The sequence below is a fragment of the Caretta caretta genome, chromosome 24 (genome assembly GCF_965140235.1).
Source record: "Caretta caretta isolate rCarCar2 chromosome 24, rCarCar1.hap1, whole genome shotgun sequence".
Classification (NCBI taxonomy): Eukaryota; Metazoa; Chordata; order Testudines; family Cheloniidae; genus Caretta; species Caretta caretta.
The window spans coordinates 8,179,462-8,194,385 of NC_134229.1; the positions used below are offsets into that span (position 1 = coordinate 8,179,462).

The 14,924-nt window shown below is 51.2% G+C and overlaps 1 protein-coding gene across 2 annotated transcripts in view; it reads right to left on the reverse strand.

Moving 5' to 3' along the window:
* The window catches only part of CERS2 (ceramide synthase 2), a 47,398-nt gene extending 43,354 nt beyond the window's left edge, over positions 1-4,044 (reverse strand). The window contains exon 1 of one of the 2 annotated variants that reach the window (XM_048827790.2): positions 3,921-4,044. Coding sequence is in view for 1 of the 2 variants with exons in the window: in XM_048827789.2 (XP_048683746.2) it covers positions 3,055-3,086 (32 nt within the window). In the remaining variant the exon portion in view is untranslated. Of the gene's footprint in view, positions 1-3,054; positions 3,216-3,920 lie in introns of those variants that run through there. The other variant, XM_048827789.2, reaches the window with a different exon arrangement.
* Positions 4,045-14,924: the final 10,880 nt, after the last annotated feature.

Below are 14,924 nucleotides of genomic sequence, written 5' to 3' on the forward strand. Positions count from 1 at the left end.
AAATCTAAGTGTTAAGTTCTGTTTATTTGCCTCCCGATTTCATTTCATGGTTTTGTTTTTTTTAAACACATTCATGGGACTACTCATAACAGTAAAATGTTTAATGTGTGTAAGTGTTTACAAGATCAGGGCCTTGAGTGCTTTTGAAAAAACCACACATGGATTTCTAGGTAGCTGTACCAAACAGCTGTACAAGGGGCAGGAGAACCAGAAAGTGAAAGTAACTAAAAACAAAAGTGAAACAGACTAGCCTATGTAAACATACACATGGAGCAGTAGTGATGACAGGTCAATATTCTTTAAATTCTTTCAGTCTCACCCATCCAACATCCTGTAATTCCTGAGTGACAGCTAGGGATTTATTGAGAATAGAATCTTCTTGTCTTCATAGTTAACACATTACATCTGGGCAACTTCTGCTTTGCCACTGCTGGCTTAAAAATAACAAAGCCATGATTTTCAAAAGCAATGAGTCATTTTGTAGGACCAAACCCAAAGCGCTTTAAAAGGGGTTTGAATTTCAGAGTGTGTTAAGTACCTGCCATACCCACAATGGAGCTATGACAGTTTACACCAGCTGAGGATGTGGCCCAGGGTGTTTCAAGTTGGGCACCCAAAAACAGAAGCATCAAAATAAAATCACCAGTCATAGTGGTGGTGGGGGGGGGGGGGAAATCTATGCCCAAAAATAGATAGCTCATATGAAACTCTCCACTGATGTGAATAATTAACCTGAAGGAGTTGAGTCTTGGTTGTCTAGCAATTCAGATCACAGAGCTAGGGAAGGGGGAGGGAAAATGCATGGATTATTAACATTTGGCTAACTGGATGCTCAGGAATAGCTCACAAAACCCCCATCCTGCAATCTGACCTCTCCACGCAAAACCCAGCCCAACAATGTGGTTCCACATGGGTGCAGGGAACCACCTGCTCAAACCAGACCAAAAGATCAGGCCAAAGCACTAGCAAGAAACAGAAGTGGTAATGATCCTGCATCCCACATTTGCTTCAGACTGAAAACTCTTTATGGCAGAAAACCCTTCTTTGCAGAGAGAATTTAAAGTGCCAGGCGCTGCATGTACCCCCACAAGATTCTGCTCATTCAGCCAAGTTGTTTTTTTTTTTTAAAGGGGGAATATTTATAATTCCAGTTATGATGGCAAACAGAGGAAAGAGTAAATAAAGTATTATTTTCCACTGACAGCCTTGCAAGATTTGCTGTATAAATAATGCTCCTTGGAATTAACCCATCTAGATGGGAATGGAGAGGAGGGTTGTTTTGGGATGAACTTGGAATCAGAAACTTTTGCTTTTCAAGTGTTTTGGTTTGCTCAGCACCAGGGTTGTCAGCTGGAGCCACCACTAACAAGGCCAAAGATTCCGGCTCCCCAGTAAATATAAACTAGAACGACCCTGGTTACAACAAAATTAGAGGTGAGACCTTTATCTCAAAGATAGAAACATACCCCCTTTAACACAGCTACCAACATGCCAGAAATTCACTGTTTTCTGTACAGAGTAGGCTAATTTTAAAAGGTGCCCAAGAATTACATTATAGCATCAAGCAGGTTACACATTCTACCTTAAGGTCCTTATCTGACCTCCATTATTGTAGTATGTGAGCACCTCACAATCTTTAACATATTTATCCTCCCAAACCCTCTGTGAGGAAGGATCACCCCCATTTTACAGTTGGGGAACCTCAGGCACAGACAAACGAAAGCCAAGATGCTCAAATGTATTTAGGCTTTTAACTTCCATTAATTTCTGAAGTGACTTGCCCAAGGTTACAGAGGAAGTCTGCAGCAGGGCAGGAAATTAAACAGATCTCCCAAGTCACAGATCAGTGTCCTGACCACGGGGCCATCTTCCTCTCTATTCCTAGATTGTTAAATTATTCAGTATGCTGATCTTGTAAAGTTATTGCAGATTCTGACTGTTCCCATACCTTTCGTACAGTCAGAGCCGATAAGGGTTCTGACACATTGGGCTCCTGTCCCCTTTCCTCCCCCCGCCCAAATATGGTAATTGAGAACCTGCATTGCTGAATCAATGAACATTACAAACAGAGTCTTTCGTTCCGTTTAAGAGAGCGCCCAAAGGTCCAGCTATCTTACTTTGGAAGGCAGCCTCAGATTCTGTATAATGAAACCTTCTATTTTACTGAATGCTAGAATTTACTCACAGATGAAGCATGGGGCTGGGAGCCAGCAATTTCCCTGGCCTCCAACTTACTGTGTGGTCTTTCTTGAGCCACATAAAACCGATGAAGTGAGCTGTAGCTCACGAAAGCTTATGCTCAAATAAATTGGTTAGTCTCTAAGGTGCCACAAGTACTCCTTTTCTTTTTGGGGTTTTCAGAGTACCCTAGGGGAGTTAGGAACCCAGCTGCTATTAAATTTGCACACTTTCCACCCCCTTAAGCCCCACTAAAAGTTCACTGATTCAATCCCCCCCGAAACATGGGGTGTCTGAAGATGAACATTTATGCAGAACTTAATGCATAATATGGAATCTTTTCCACAGACTACAATCTGCTTTGACTCAGGCCCGTTAACTGGCAAGTCACATTATGGCTCCTGGAATTCAGAAAGTGGGAAGTCAGCAGCCCAGGAGCTTAAAAAACATAATGGGACTCAGCAGAGATATGTGCTGTTTAACATCTGAAGAGTCAAAACAAGATAAACTCCCGTAATTGAGGCCTCGGAAAACATACTCCCTGCAAACGTTTCCCAGTTGCATTAAGCGTTCTGCAAAGTCGTGTGCTTTGGAAAAGTCTCAAACTCACCACAGCAACAAGTCTGGAGGCAGGGCAGGTTCCCCCCACCCCCCAAAAAAAAAACAAACTGGAAGCAAAAGAATAAAATCCTTATAAACGTAGAAAGCATGTACCCCAAATGTAGGGCATATGGTGGGGAAGAGACCTTAGATTACTTGGAAAATAATTATATCCCACACACACGCATCGTCCAAACTCCATAAGGCACTACCCTTCAAGGGGGGGGTGGGGGGTGGAAAGAGAGCACTTTATCAACAGCCTCTCCTCCAACTTACTTTCTGCTCACGATCCACCCAGCCGGTTGCATTCCCTCATTTTAAGGGGAGCGTGCAAGGCCCTTCCACACCCCGCAGGCTCAGAAGCGGCTCTGGCCAGCCGACGCAACCCCGCCGGAGTGCCCAGCTTTTGCAAACGCTTCCAGCCTCTCCGCTTGTTGCAAACGGGAGAGCCGATGACATGACCCCGCCGCCGCGGCACGGAAACTTTGCAAAACCCTCCCTGCCCAAGGGAAGGGCAGCGCGTGGAGACGATAAAGAAGACAGGAGAAGGAGCGGGGGGGGCGGTTAACGCTTTTCGTGACTGTTTCAGGCCCGGGCGCCATCAAAGGGAATAAGGCAGAGCGGGACCGACCGCGAAACGACCCCCCTTCCCCACCCCACCTTCGTGAACCAGTTTCTGGTAAACGCTTCACGTGGGTGGACACGGGCTGAGACGCACCGAAGCCCATTTGAATCCATTAGTCATGGCAAGGGAAGGGAAGGGGAAGGGGAAGGGAAAGGGGGGGGGATGCGGCAGAAACCACCCCCCCTCCCTTTTTTAACGGCTTCCACACACAAAAGAGGAGGAGAAATCGACAACTCCCCACCCCCCCCCATCAGAAGGGGTAGGTGCCCCCAGCGCCCCCATCCAAGGGAGGGGTGCCCCCCCCCTTGCACACGCCCCCTAGCGGGGGGGGGCCGTTGTTTCCCTCGCCCTCTCTCGGGCCGCCGGGGCGGGCAGAAGCCGCCTGGCGAAGCCCCACCCTGCAGCCGACGCTGGCGAAGAGCCGCGCGTCGCTTCCCCTCAGGCGCCGCTGCCAACCGCCCCCGGGGGGAGGGGAGGGGAAGGGGGGGAGCCCCCCGACAGACAGACAGACACTCACCTGTGGAAGAGCGGGAGCGGGCTCCCTGCGGCCTCTCGCCTGCGCCTCTCGGTCCCCGCCCCTGCCGGGCAACGCGCGCCCTGCCCCGTGACGTGCCCGCCGCCGCCGCCGCCGCCGCGCGAGACGCTGGTCCAGCCCCAGCAGTCGACCGCGGAGAAACCGATCGGCCGCCCGAGGCCTCAGCCGCCGGCGGGGAGGGGCGGATCCGGGCTGAGGCCACGCCCCACCCTGCGGCTGCCGGCGCCGCGCGGCCGCTCCGCCGCTGGGGGGGAGGGGCGCGACTCACGGGGCTGAGGCGGCCGTGGCGGGAGGCGGGGGGGATAGAGGGGTAGATACGGGGATCAACTGATAGACTGAGACGGGGCTCGATAGATGAATCAGTAGCGAGAGACGGGGATCAATAGAGACAGAGAAAGAGATACGCGGATAGCTGGATCGATAGATACGGGGCTCAATAGAGAGATCGATAGATACGGGGCTCAATAGAGAGATGAGATCTGAGGATCGATAGATACAGGGATCAATAGATGAGGTGTCTGAGGATCATAGAATCATAGACTATCAGGGTTGGAAGGGACCTCAGGAGGTCATCTAGTCCAACCCCCTGCTCAAAGCAGGACCAATCCCCAGTTTTTGCCCCAGATCCCAAATGGCCCCCTCAAGGATTGAACTCACAACCCTGGGTTTAGCAGGCCAAATACTGTACAGGGATTAATAGAGAGATGAGGTGTATGAGGATTAATAGATACATGTGGGGATCAATAGAGAGATGGATACAGGGATCAATAGAGAGATGAAGTGTATGAGGATTAATAGATACAGTGATCAATAGAGAGACGGATACAGGGATCAATAGAGAGATAGGTGTATGAGGATTAATAGATGCATGTGGGGATCAATCGAGAGATGGGTACAGGGATCAACAGAGAGATAAGGTGTATGAGGATCGATAGATGCATGTGGGGATCAATAGAGAGATGGATATGGGACCAATAGAGAGATGAGGTGTATGAGGATCGATAGATACATGTGGGGATCAATAGAGAGACGGATACAGGGATCAACAGAGAGATGAACCTACAGAGGGTTATGCAGAACCCCCTCCCAATACGCTGGCCCCCAGCGGGGGGTGTAGCAGCTAGGGATCCCCTCCACTCTCCCTGGCTGCCTGCCAATGGTCGATGTGCTGCTCAGAGCCCATTGCATACCACCTTCCTTCCTCCCCGGAGCCACTCCAGCCTTACTGGCCCATCCCTGCCCCAAGGAGGAGGGCAGAGCTGGTAGCTGAGTGGCAGTGAGGTGCTCCCAGGAAGCCTCCTTGCACCCCGCAATAGTGTGCCCTCACTCCCCCCGCTTCCCCCAAACAACTAGGGAAATTCACTGCCCCAAAACTTTGTTATTGGAGCGTTAAGTCTGGCCAGCCTCTTGCCTTTCCAGAACGTCGAGGGGCCCCCTTACTTAAACCTCTGAAAACTAGGAAATACCGAGGTGCACACCAGCCCTGCCTCGCAACCTGAACTCTGCCCCTGGAGCTGGCAAGAGCCGCTGGGGACGTCCTGCCAGTAAGTCTGGCTGATGTGAAGGACTCTAACCCTCAGACCCCGTCTCTGTGTCACCTGATGCATTAGCTTTTTAGAGTGCTCCTTTGAGCTGCTTCTCTGTGGGTGCTGTTGCGCTGCCTGGAGGAGACACACGGCTTGAGCATGTCATCAACATGATGCAAGAGTGGCAGGTGAGAGAGACCGAGAAGAGGAAGCGTGTAGAGGAAAGTCTCTGGGGGCCATCATAGCTTGAGAGTCAGCAGTCCCACCCTCAGTGTACCAGGATGTCCAGTGGTAGTACAGTGAGCACCCAGTGAGAATCTCTATTATGGCTTTTGCAATGCCAGTCAATAGGGAGGGGGAAATCTCTTTGCTGCTTTCTTGGTGCTTATCTCCAGGGACACAAAGCACAATGTTGCACCACAGTTCCTGATGCTTGGGTGAGAACCCAGCTTGGCTTATTTTTTGGCGTATCAGAGGCTGGAGAAACACTGCGGCACATCAACTGTATTTGCAAACTCAAGAGGGCAACTGGACACACCCTATCCCATTGCTACAGCGGCAGGTCTGACAAACCCCGCCTGGAACCAGCTAAAATACATTCTCATTAACTCCTGCCAAGGCACAGAGTTCTCCTGTGAAATCTGGGTGTTGGTGTTAAACACAAAGGATCTGACAGGTAGACAGTGCAACCCTGCCTGGTAGTGGGAAAACAAAGAATCTTGCCTGGCTACAAGATTAAACCTGAAGTTGGCCAAAACCAGACATAGGAACCCCCTGTTATCAGGGGGAGAAGTAGTAGGTGCTCCCATAGAAAAATGGCCCTTGAGTCTGGATTTAAGAGGCAACAAGGTGCTGGCAAGGGACACCGACCCAGAGCTTTTAATAAAGCTCCCGATGGCACTCGGCCAGGGTTTTGTGTAGGTAGCTATGGAGTGAGTCCAAAGAGGAGTAGACAAACAGAGCGCCTCGGAACATGAGGTCAGGAATGCTGCTTCGGTCCTTGGTGCTCCGTTGTTCTGACCAAGCTATGAGCTGCCAACTTCCTTTACCCAACATCGCAAGAAGGAAGGAGAGTCCATTGATTTGGGCATTAGATGAAAACATCAATACTCTTGCTGGAAGGTTGCAGCATAACACGACTTTATTTCTTAAACTCCAGACCTTAACACACAAGAACCAAAACCAGAGAGAGACAAAGCAGGCTGCTCCCTAAGGCAGCGAGGCACACCTTACCCAATCTTTCTCTAGCATGGCTCTTTGCAGACTGGCACTGACTGCTGTTAGGCCCATATCACACGCTTCCCTACAGAGCCCCCTAGCCTGCTAGCAAAACCAGGAAGGCCCCCTGAGAATTTAAAGTGACAGTTTACAATTAACACAGTTTTCAATGCACCACAATTCGCACCAGTTGCTGTCCTGTCAATGCTGTCAACAGAGTCAAATCCCTAGTTCTTTGCATCCATAGATCAAAACGTGCTTTATGAAGAAGGTCAGTGTCATTGTCCCCATTTTACAGATGGAGAAACTGAGGTCACCAGCAGAGCTAGGAATTGAATTTGGGTCACTTGAGCCCCACTCCAGTGCACTGTAAGTCTAAGTCCTCTTCCTTTAGCCCCAGAAAGTGACCCCACGAACTCGCCGTTGGGGGCTGAAGGGTCCTCCTTCCACTCACCCAATAGACTGCAGCACCCGCCTGTGGAGCGCCCACTCTTCATGGATGTGTGGCACAGTCAACCGGCCTAGGAGGCATCTAACGCACACGGTGGGTCCACGGTGGTGAGTCAGATGCCTTTCTGCTGAGCAGACAGGTTTGCTGCAGTTGCGGCAGCAAGCCTGCTCAGACCAAATGGAGAAGTGTGCGTTTGGAGGCGGGGAGGGCGTATCACTGACCGGTCTTAGTTCTGTGATTTGCAGAGACACCCAATTGGCGGCTGCAGGGAGTACTCCAGGGCCAGAAGACTTAGGGAATGGCTACCCTGCCATAGAAGACCCCCGGCAGCAAGTGTCAGAGCCTGGGTCAACTGACTTGGGCTGGCACTACAGGGCTAGAAATAGCAGTGTAGAGAATCGGGCTGGAGACCCAGTGAGGAGGGAGGGTCTCCAGCTCAAGCACAAACAGCTACACTGCTATTTTCAGCCCCCTAGTATGAGCCCAAGTCAGTTGACCCTCACTCTGAGGGTTGCTGCTAGGGGTCTTTTCTTTGCACTCTAGATCTACCCTGAGAGGGATGGAGGTTTCTGCCCCCTCAGTAGGGCGGGCGAAGCATCCCCGAGTGTCAGGGAGGGATGTGTGTATGTGTCCAGTCATCCATAAAACAGCAACTAAAGAGTTAATGGGTAAGGCTTAGAAATGGCGGGAGTGAATACATGCTGTGTTAAACATGGGGGCATGGAGCCGTGACACTGGGGGAGAAGGCAGGGCGGGAGAGTTGGTGCAGTGGTCAGAGCACTAGCCAGAGACCTGGGGTCAAGTATCTGCTCTGCCACAGGCTCTCTGTGTGATCTTGGGCCAGTCACTTAGCCTCAGTTTCCTCATCTGTACAATGGTGATAAGTGAACTGCCTTGTCTCATGGGGGTGGTGTAAGGATAAATACATTAAAGACTGTTATGTGCTCAGATACTAGGGTGGTGGGGGCCAGGTCAGACCTAAGAGAGTGCGGCATGACAGCAGTCAAACAAACCCTTCCCCAGAGAGTAAGGACAGCCTAATGGTTAGCCCACTAGCCTAGGACTTGGCAAACCTAAGTGCAATTCCTTACTCTACCCAGGCTCCTTGGGCAAATGACTGGGGACCAAACCTTTGAGGATTAGAGCCTCAGTTCTCCCATCTGTAAGTGGGGTCCATAATAGCACTTCCCTATTTCACAGGGTGGGTGTGAGGCGCTCAGATGCTCTGGTAGTGGGAGGAGCCCTGTAAGTACCTTAAATACAGCTATACGGTCATCCCTTTTCCCAGAGAGCCCAGCTCCCCACAGTACTAGGGACCTGCTTTCCAGAAGCACCCTGGGTGCCGAGACGCTCACCAAAAGTGACCCTTTTGGGTGCCGGGCTGGAAATTTGGGGCACTTGTTCTGCTAGCCGAATGGGAGCGGAAGTGTTTAGAAAACCCTGGGTCCCGGCCCCAACTGTGGGTGGTGAGCCCTTGGAAATCTGCCCCATGGTGTGAAAAGGGTCTGTTGAGGCCCCGATCCTGCTGCCCCATGGGATTGCACATGCGGGCAGGGGGCCCAACTGCAGGATCAATACCTAGACTCGTCGCTGAGCCTGTCTGTCTGTCCAACTTTGAGTGCCGTTCAGAGAATGCTAATTATTAATACCAAGATGCATAATTACCTTCCACCAAATCCATAGTGGGTTTAAGGGTATGTCTACACTACAAAAAAACAGATCCATGATGCACAGCACTGGCCGTGGGATGCCTTGCCTAGGAATGCAGAAACACACCCTGATGCAGCTTTAGCTGGTACAGAACAAGGAATCCTATCCGCCTAGCAACCCCGATCACTGTAAACATACCAGCCTGGAAGCGGGGGGGAAGGTCCCTGTCGTGATTTTCATAACCTTCCATCAGGTTAGCCCTGGCCGTCTCACTCTCTGCAACCTGGACACCCACCAGAGCCCCTGGCGCCATGACACCGTCCGGGCCCCATGCAGAAGAATGCATGCCAGCCACCCTCTTGGCCAACACACCAGGATTGAACCAGGTGCTGCTGCAGTATGATTCAAAGAGCCAAGCCTCTAGCGTGCAGGACTCCTGGGTTCTCTTTCCCAGTTCTGGGAGGGGAGTGGTGTCTAGTGTTTACAGCAGGGAACTGTGACTCAGTTCTACGCCCACTGCTGGGAGAAAGCAGCGTCTAGTAGTTAGAACGGGGGCCTGAGAGTCTGGGCTCCTGGGATCTATTCCCAGCACTGTCTGTGCAACTTTAGGCAAGTCTGGTCCCTGCCCTGTGCCTCGGTGTCACCATCTGTAGAATGGTGCTGATGGGACTGGAACAAGTCTGTGACCACGCAGGATTCTGCTTACCCAGAGAAGGAATTAAATCTTTTGTTCCTGCTGGAACGTGTCACTGCCGGAAAGCCCCTGTGAGTCAGGCTAGGGCAGGATGGGATTACAGGCCATATGTTTCCCACTAGTTCCCATCACACCCTATACAGTTAGAGCCCCCGATGCAAGTTGGGGACACTGATCGTTCTGCTTCTCTGCGCATCTGCCATGCACTAGGCAGTGTGCGTGGTGGGTCCCCCTGGGAAAGAGAACCCAGGAGTCCTGGTCCACCCCCCTTCTCTAATCACTAAACCTCACTCCCTTCCCAGAGCTGGGGATAGAACCCCGCAGTCTGCCTGCCTGCTCTTCTAACCACTAGACCCGACTCCCCTCCCAGAGCTGGGGACAGAACCCAGGACTCCTGATGCCCAGACCCCTGTTCTAACCCCGCTTTCCTTGGCTGGCTCTTAAAGGGCTATGCAAAGAGCTTGGCACTCTCCACTTCTTTGCTTCCATTCCTGTCTGCGTCTTTGGAGTAACCTCTTGCAGGGGTGGGGAACAGGGGTGCAGGGGGGAAGACAAGCAGGACTTAGGGCCCCAGAGCTCAGGGTGCTGTTGCAGTAAAACAGAAGCCCAGAATGCCAGGGCTCGTAGTCACTGCCAGGCCATTGACGTCTAGAGAAACACCCCCCTAAACTGCACCCCCAAGATCTCAAACTCCAGCTGGCTCCTTCCACCACCCCCGGGCACAATGCCACTGCAGCTGGCAATTCAGTGGGCCCAGAGTACACCCCCCTGGCTGGCAGGGAGCAGGAGGGCCGAGTTGCCAGGGTCAGGGGATGTGACTCAGAGACACGCAGGGAGCAGGTTGAGTAAGCGGGGCCAGTGTTTTGCGCAGTCACTTCTCTGGCCCGAAACACATTCCCCTGAGCGTTTCCTCTACGCGGCCTCAGCAGAGGTTGCGACATTCTTACCCTCTCCCCCCGCCCTCCTGTGGCCCCGATCCTGCAGTGATCTGAGTAGGGACGGAGCCTTCGCCCCATTTCAGCTGCCGTTCTGCTGCCACTGAAGTCACTGGGCAAACTTCCCCAGGTGGTCAAATGAGAGCAGAGTCAGGTCATCCGCTGAGTCTCCCAGGGCCCGACTCAGGAAATTATCCCTATGCAGGCCAGTGCTCGCACGCACGTGAGACGTAAGCACGTGCTCCAAGTTAGACATGGAGAATCAGAGAAATGTCTGGCTGGAAGGGACCTCCAGAGGTCATCTAGTCAAGCCCCCTGCGCTGAGGCAGGGCTAAATAAACCTAGGCCATCCCTGATGGGTGTTTGTCCAACCTGTTCTTAAAACCCTCCTGTGGCGGGGATTTCCTTGGTAGCCTGTTTCAATGCTAAACTGTCCTTACAGTTAAACCGTTTCCGCTAATCTCTAACCTAAATCTCCCTTGCTGCAGATTGAGCCCATTACTTCTTGTCCCACCTCCAGTGGACATAGAGAAGAGCTGATGATCCCAGGGCCGTCCCCGAGGGGTGCAGAGCCCAGGAAAACCCCACCCCCTCCACCCCTTCCCCCAATCCCGTGTCCCGCCCCTGCTCCGCTCCTGCCCCGCCTCTTTCCAGCTTCCGCCTCCTCCCACGCACGACTCCTGGGGTCACTGCTGCTGGTGCCAGGCCCCTCACTAACCCCCTGGGCCAGCCTGGCCCCCGCACCCTAACCCCACCCCTCTGGGCTGGCTTAGTGCCCCCGCATGACAGGCACACAGAGCTGTCCCTAGGGTATGGTAATTTGGGGTGGCTGCTGGGGGCCCCCCAAATCATGGGGCCCAGGTCGGCTGCCCTGATTCGTTGTACCCTAGGGACGGCTCTGGATGATCCCCATCCTCTTTATAACAGCCCTTAACATATCTGAAGACTATCAGGTCGCCCCTCAGCCTTCTCCTCTCTAGACTAAACATGTCCAGTTCTTTCAACCTTTCCTTAAATCCTGCCCCGGATAGGAACACTGGTTAAAATAGTCAAGCAATTCCAGAGCGTCAGCCTCAAGGAAAGCCAGTGGGATCTGGGCTCCTAAATTACTTAAGAACAGGGGTTCTCAAACTTTTGTACTGGTGACCCTTTTCACACAGAAAGCCTCTGAGTGCAACCCCCCCTTATCAATTAAAAACACGTTTTTATATATTTAACACCATTATAAATGCTGGAGGCAAAGCGGGGTTTGGGGTGGAGGCTGAGAGCTCGCGACCCCCCCCCCCATGTAATAACCTCACAACCTGCTGAGGGGGTCACGACCCCCAGTTTGAGAACCCTGCTTAAGAACGTTTGAAAATTTGAGCCCTTTCCCTGCATGTCTGTTCCAGACCATCTATCTGCAATCGCCTCTCGCCTGCCTTTGCAGGCTGCTGGCCTGCAAACAAATTCGTAAGCAAGTGAAATCATGATGAGATTATACCAAACCAACAAGAGGGCATGCACACTAAACAATACAAGCATGATTGCACCATTAATTATGAGTAACAGTTAATTAACAATCAGCATTAGCTGATGCTTTGATAACATTTTATCCCAGGCTCCAGACCATCCATTTTTTGAACGGTGTTCGCCAAAAGGCCCAAAGAGTATGACTGGTTTTCGTACTGAGGAAAAATGTGTTCTTCCGAATAGTGTGTATGCGATTTATAATAATAATTGTATCATTATATTATACATTGAAATGATTATTAGCTAGCTCTTATCCAGCACTTCTCATTCCCAGATCTCACAGTCTCTTAGAAAGGAGGTAGGTTTCATTATCCCCATTGTATAGATGGGGAAACTGAGGCACAGAGCAGGGACATGACATACCCAAGGTCACCAGTGGCAGAGCGGGCAATAGAACTCAGAATAAAAGAGATTTAAATTAAATTTATTTAGTCATTTGACACTTGGGCTTCGATCTACGTTGACTTCTTAGAACTTGGTGCCGCTCTGGGCCCTGCCCATCTGACTCCAGCTGTGTGATCAGGACCTGAGTCTTTCCCAAAACTCATCCTGTTTGGCTCATCTCATGGAATGAAAGCCAAGAGCTGCGCTCCTGAACTGGATAGGGCTTTACAGTCCGAGGTTTTAGCTTTTGTTGTCATTAGGCCAGGAGGGCCCATGAGCCTTGAAAAGCCCAGCTGGGGAGAACTAATTTACCAGACCTACAGCGCTGCTGAGTCACTGCCGAGCAAACGCTTGCAATACAAACATCTCTCTGTTTACTCTGCTGCCATCTGCTGCACCTTGGCAATATGAAGCGGAAAGGTGATCAGCATTATTATTATTGATAAGAAAAATAATAATTAGGAGCAGGAGCAGTGATCTGCTTCGCGTCCCTGGAAAAATTGCATACTCACAGCTGAGGATTATGTACGGAGTGCCTTCAACAATGCAACCCGCTCCTCTCCAATTCAGGTCGAGAAGTGTGGTTTGTTAATAGGTGGATTAAAAGCTAATGAATGCACAAGGCTTTGAAAGAGAAAAGCACTGTAAGTACTGAGAAATATTAAGGCTAAAGCAATGGGGATCATAGCCTGCTGGGAAATGGAGTTTAAGTAACGACCAATTAAATTAATAATATTGTAATGGACTGCAGAGTTTGTGAGAGATATTGAAGGAGAGCTGCCCTCTCCTGGATGGAATTGAAACAACTCAATTGTGTGTCATATGCCCTATACATAAATGGAGATTCTCCTTTAGCTCAGGTGGTAGGGGCATTGGCTTTGGGAGAAGAATCCACATGCTATTCTCCCTCTTTCTATAAAGTTCCCAGAGGCTAGCCCTGCAACAGCACCTACATGGACAGATTTTCTTACCAAAATAATAACGGTACTTTGCATTTCTCTCACACCTTCTATTGGAAAATCTCAAAAATTTCCCAGACACTAAGGAATTAGACCCCTTGCGTCTCTGAGAAGAGCTGTGATCCCAGTTTTATAGGTGGGGAAACAAGTCAAGTAGCAGAGTCAACAACAAAACCTGCATACGTGAAGAATAGAAATTAGAGAAAGGACTCTCGAATACCAGGGGGTGTGTTATGATTGCATGCAAGTCATGATGCAGGGTATCGGAAGAGCTGGGGTTGGGGGGCCTGTAGGTCAGAATTAAGAGGCATCGGGAAAGCTGTTTTGGGCTAGCTCAGGGCGTCAGGGCAGCAGCTGCAGGTTGGAATTGAGGGGCATCAGCAGAGCGGGGGTCGGGGGAAGCCCAGGGCTGCGGGTCGGGACTGAGGAGCATCGGCACAGCTGTGTGAAGGAAGTTTGCCCAATATCTGCCGGGACTATATTTTTCTCTGTACAGCCACGAACAGGCCTGGCGCAACAGGGTAACATGCCGAACAATTAGCAGTTCCCTCCTCTGACGAGCCTCTCTCCTTTGGCATTGCCCAGCTTCCCAGAACAGATTTATAATCAGATCAGATAATAAACATCTTGTGCTTTTCATCCTGGGATCTCCACTCTCTGGGCAAAGGGAGGTCTGTACCGCCATTTTAGCGGGGGGAGGAACTGAGTCATGGAGCACAGAAATGAGATGCCAGGGGGTCACACAGCATTAGGATTAGAACTCAGGAGTCCTGCCTCCCTCTACCATGCTCTCATCTTTCGCTTATTAACTGTTTGGCTCGCGGCAGTCTTTTTGTTCAGTCTGTACAGCCCCTAGCACTGTGGGGGTCCTGGGTTCAGTGACTGGGGCTCTTGGACACTACCATAATACACCTAATAAATAACAGTAATAATAATAGCCCTCACTGCCGTTCAGACAAAGGTGGGACGGGCAGAGAGCAATAAGGAAGCTATGCCAGGCCGTCTGGGAGAAAGCAGAGAGAGAGAGAGGGAGGGGGTGTGAACGGCGGGATGTTGAGAGAACTGGCCTATTTACTGCAGATCTATAGCATCAAGCAATAATAATCTACCCTCTAAAATTGGATCATGCAAGAGTCTAAACTCCAGGGGACAGTGTGGCCTCATATTGCACCAGGAAATTCAGTCAATAAAATCTGGCCAACTCAGGGTGTGGTACAGCAGCTTCCCTCCCTCCACAGCTGGCTTTGCCAGGCAGTTAGTCCCTCGGACCTCCGGTACCAGGAACCTGTCCACAGCCTGAGAGATCCTGCAGCAGTATCTGTCTTCAAAGCTGCTTGGCCCCTGTCCAGCCCACAGAATCTCTGCATCAGAGGCAGTTTGACTGGCAAGAGGATCTGGCTCACTGGCCCCAGGGGTTTATTCCAATCTTGGGGATGGAGCCTGTATGCCGGAAGCTCCCACTGCTGCCGATGGGAGCTCTGGGTCTGTGAAGAGCACAGGGTGGGGCCCTGGCAGCCAGGCACTCCCGACTCCATTGCTGCATTACAGTGGGATGCAATGACTACTTTTTCCACGCAACCTGCCATTAGTCAGCGGAACTCACTGCCACATGATAGCATCAAGGCTAAGAGCTTAGAGGGATTCCAGAACGGCTCAG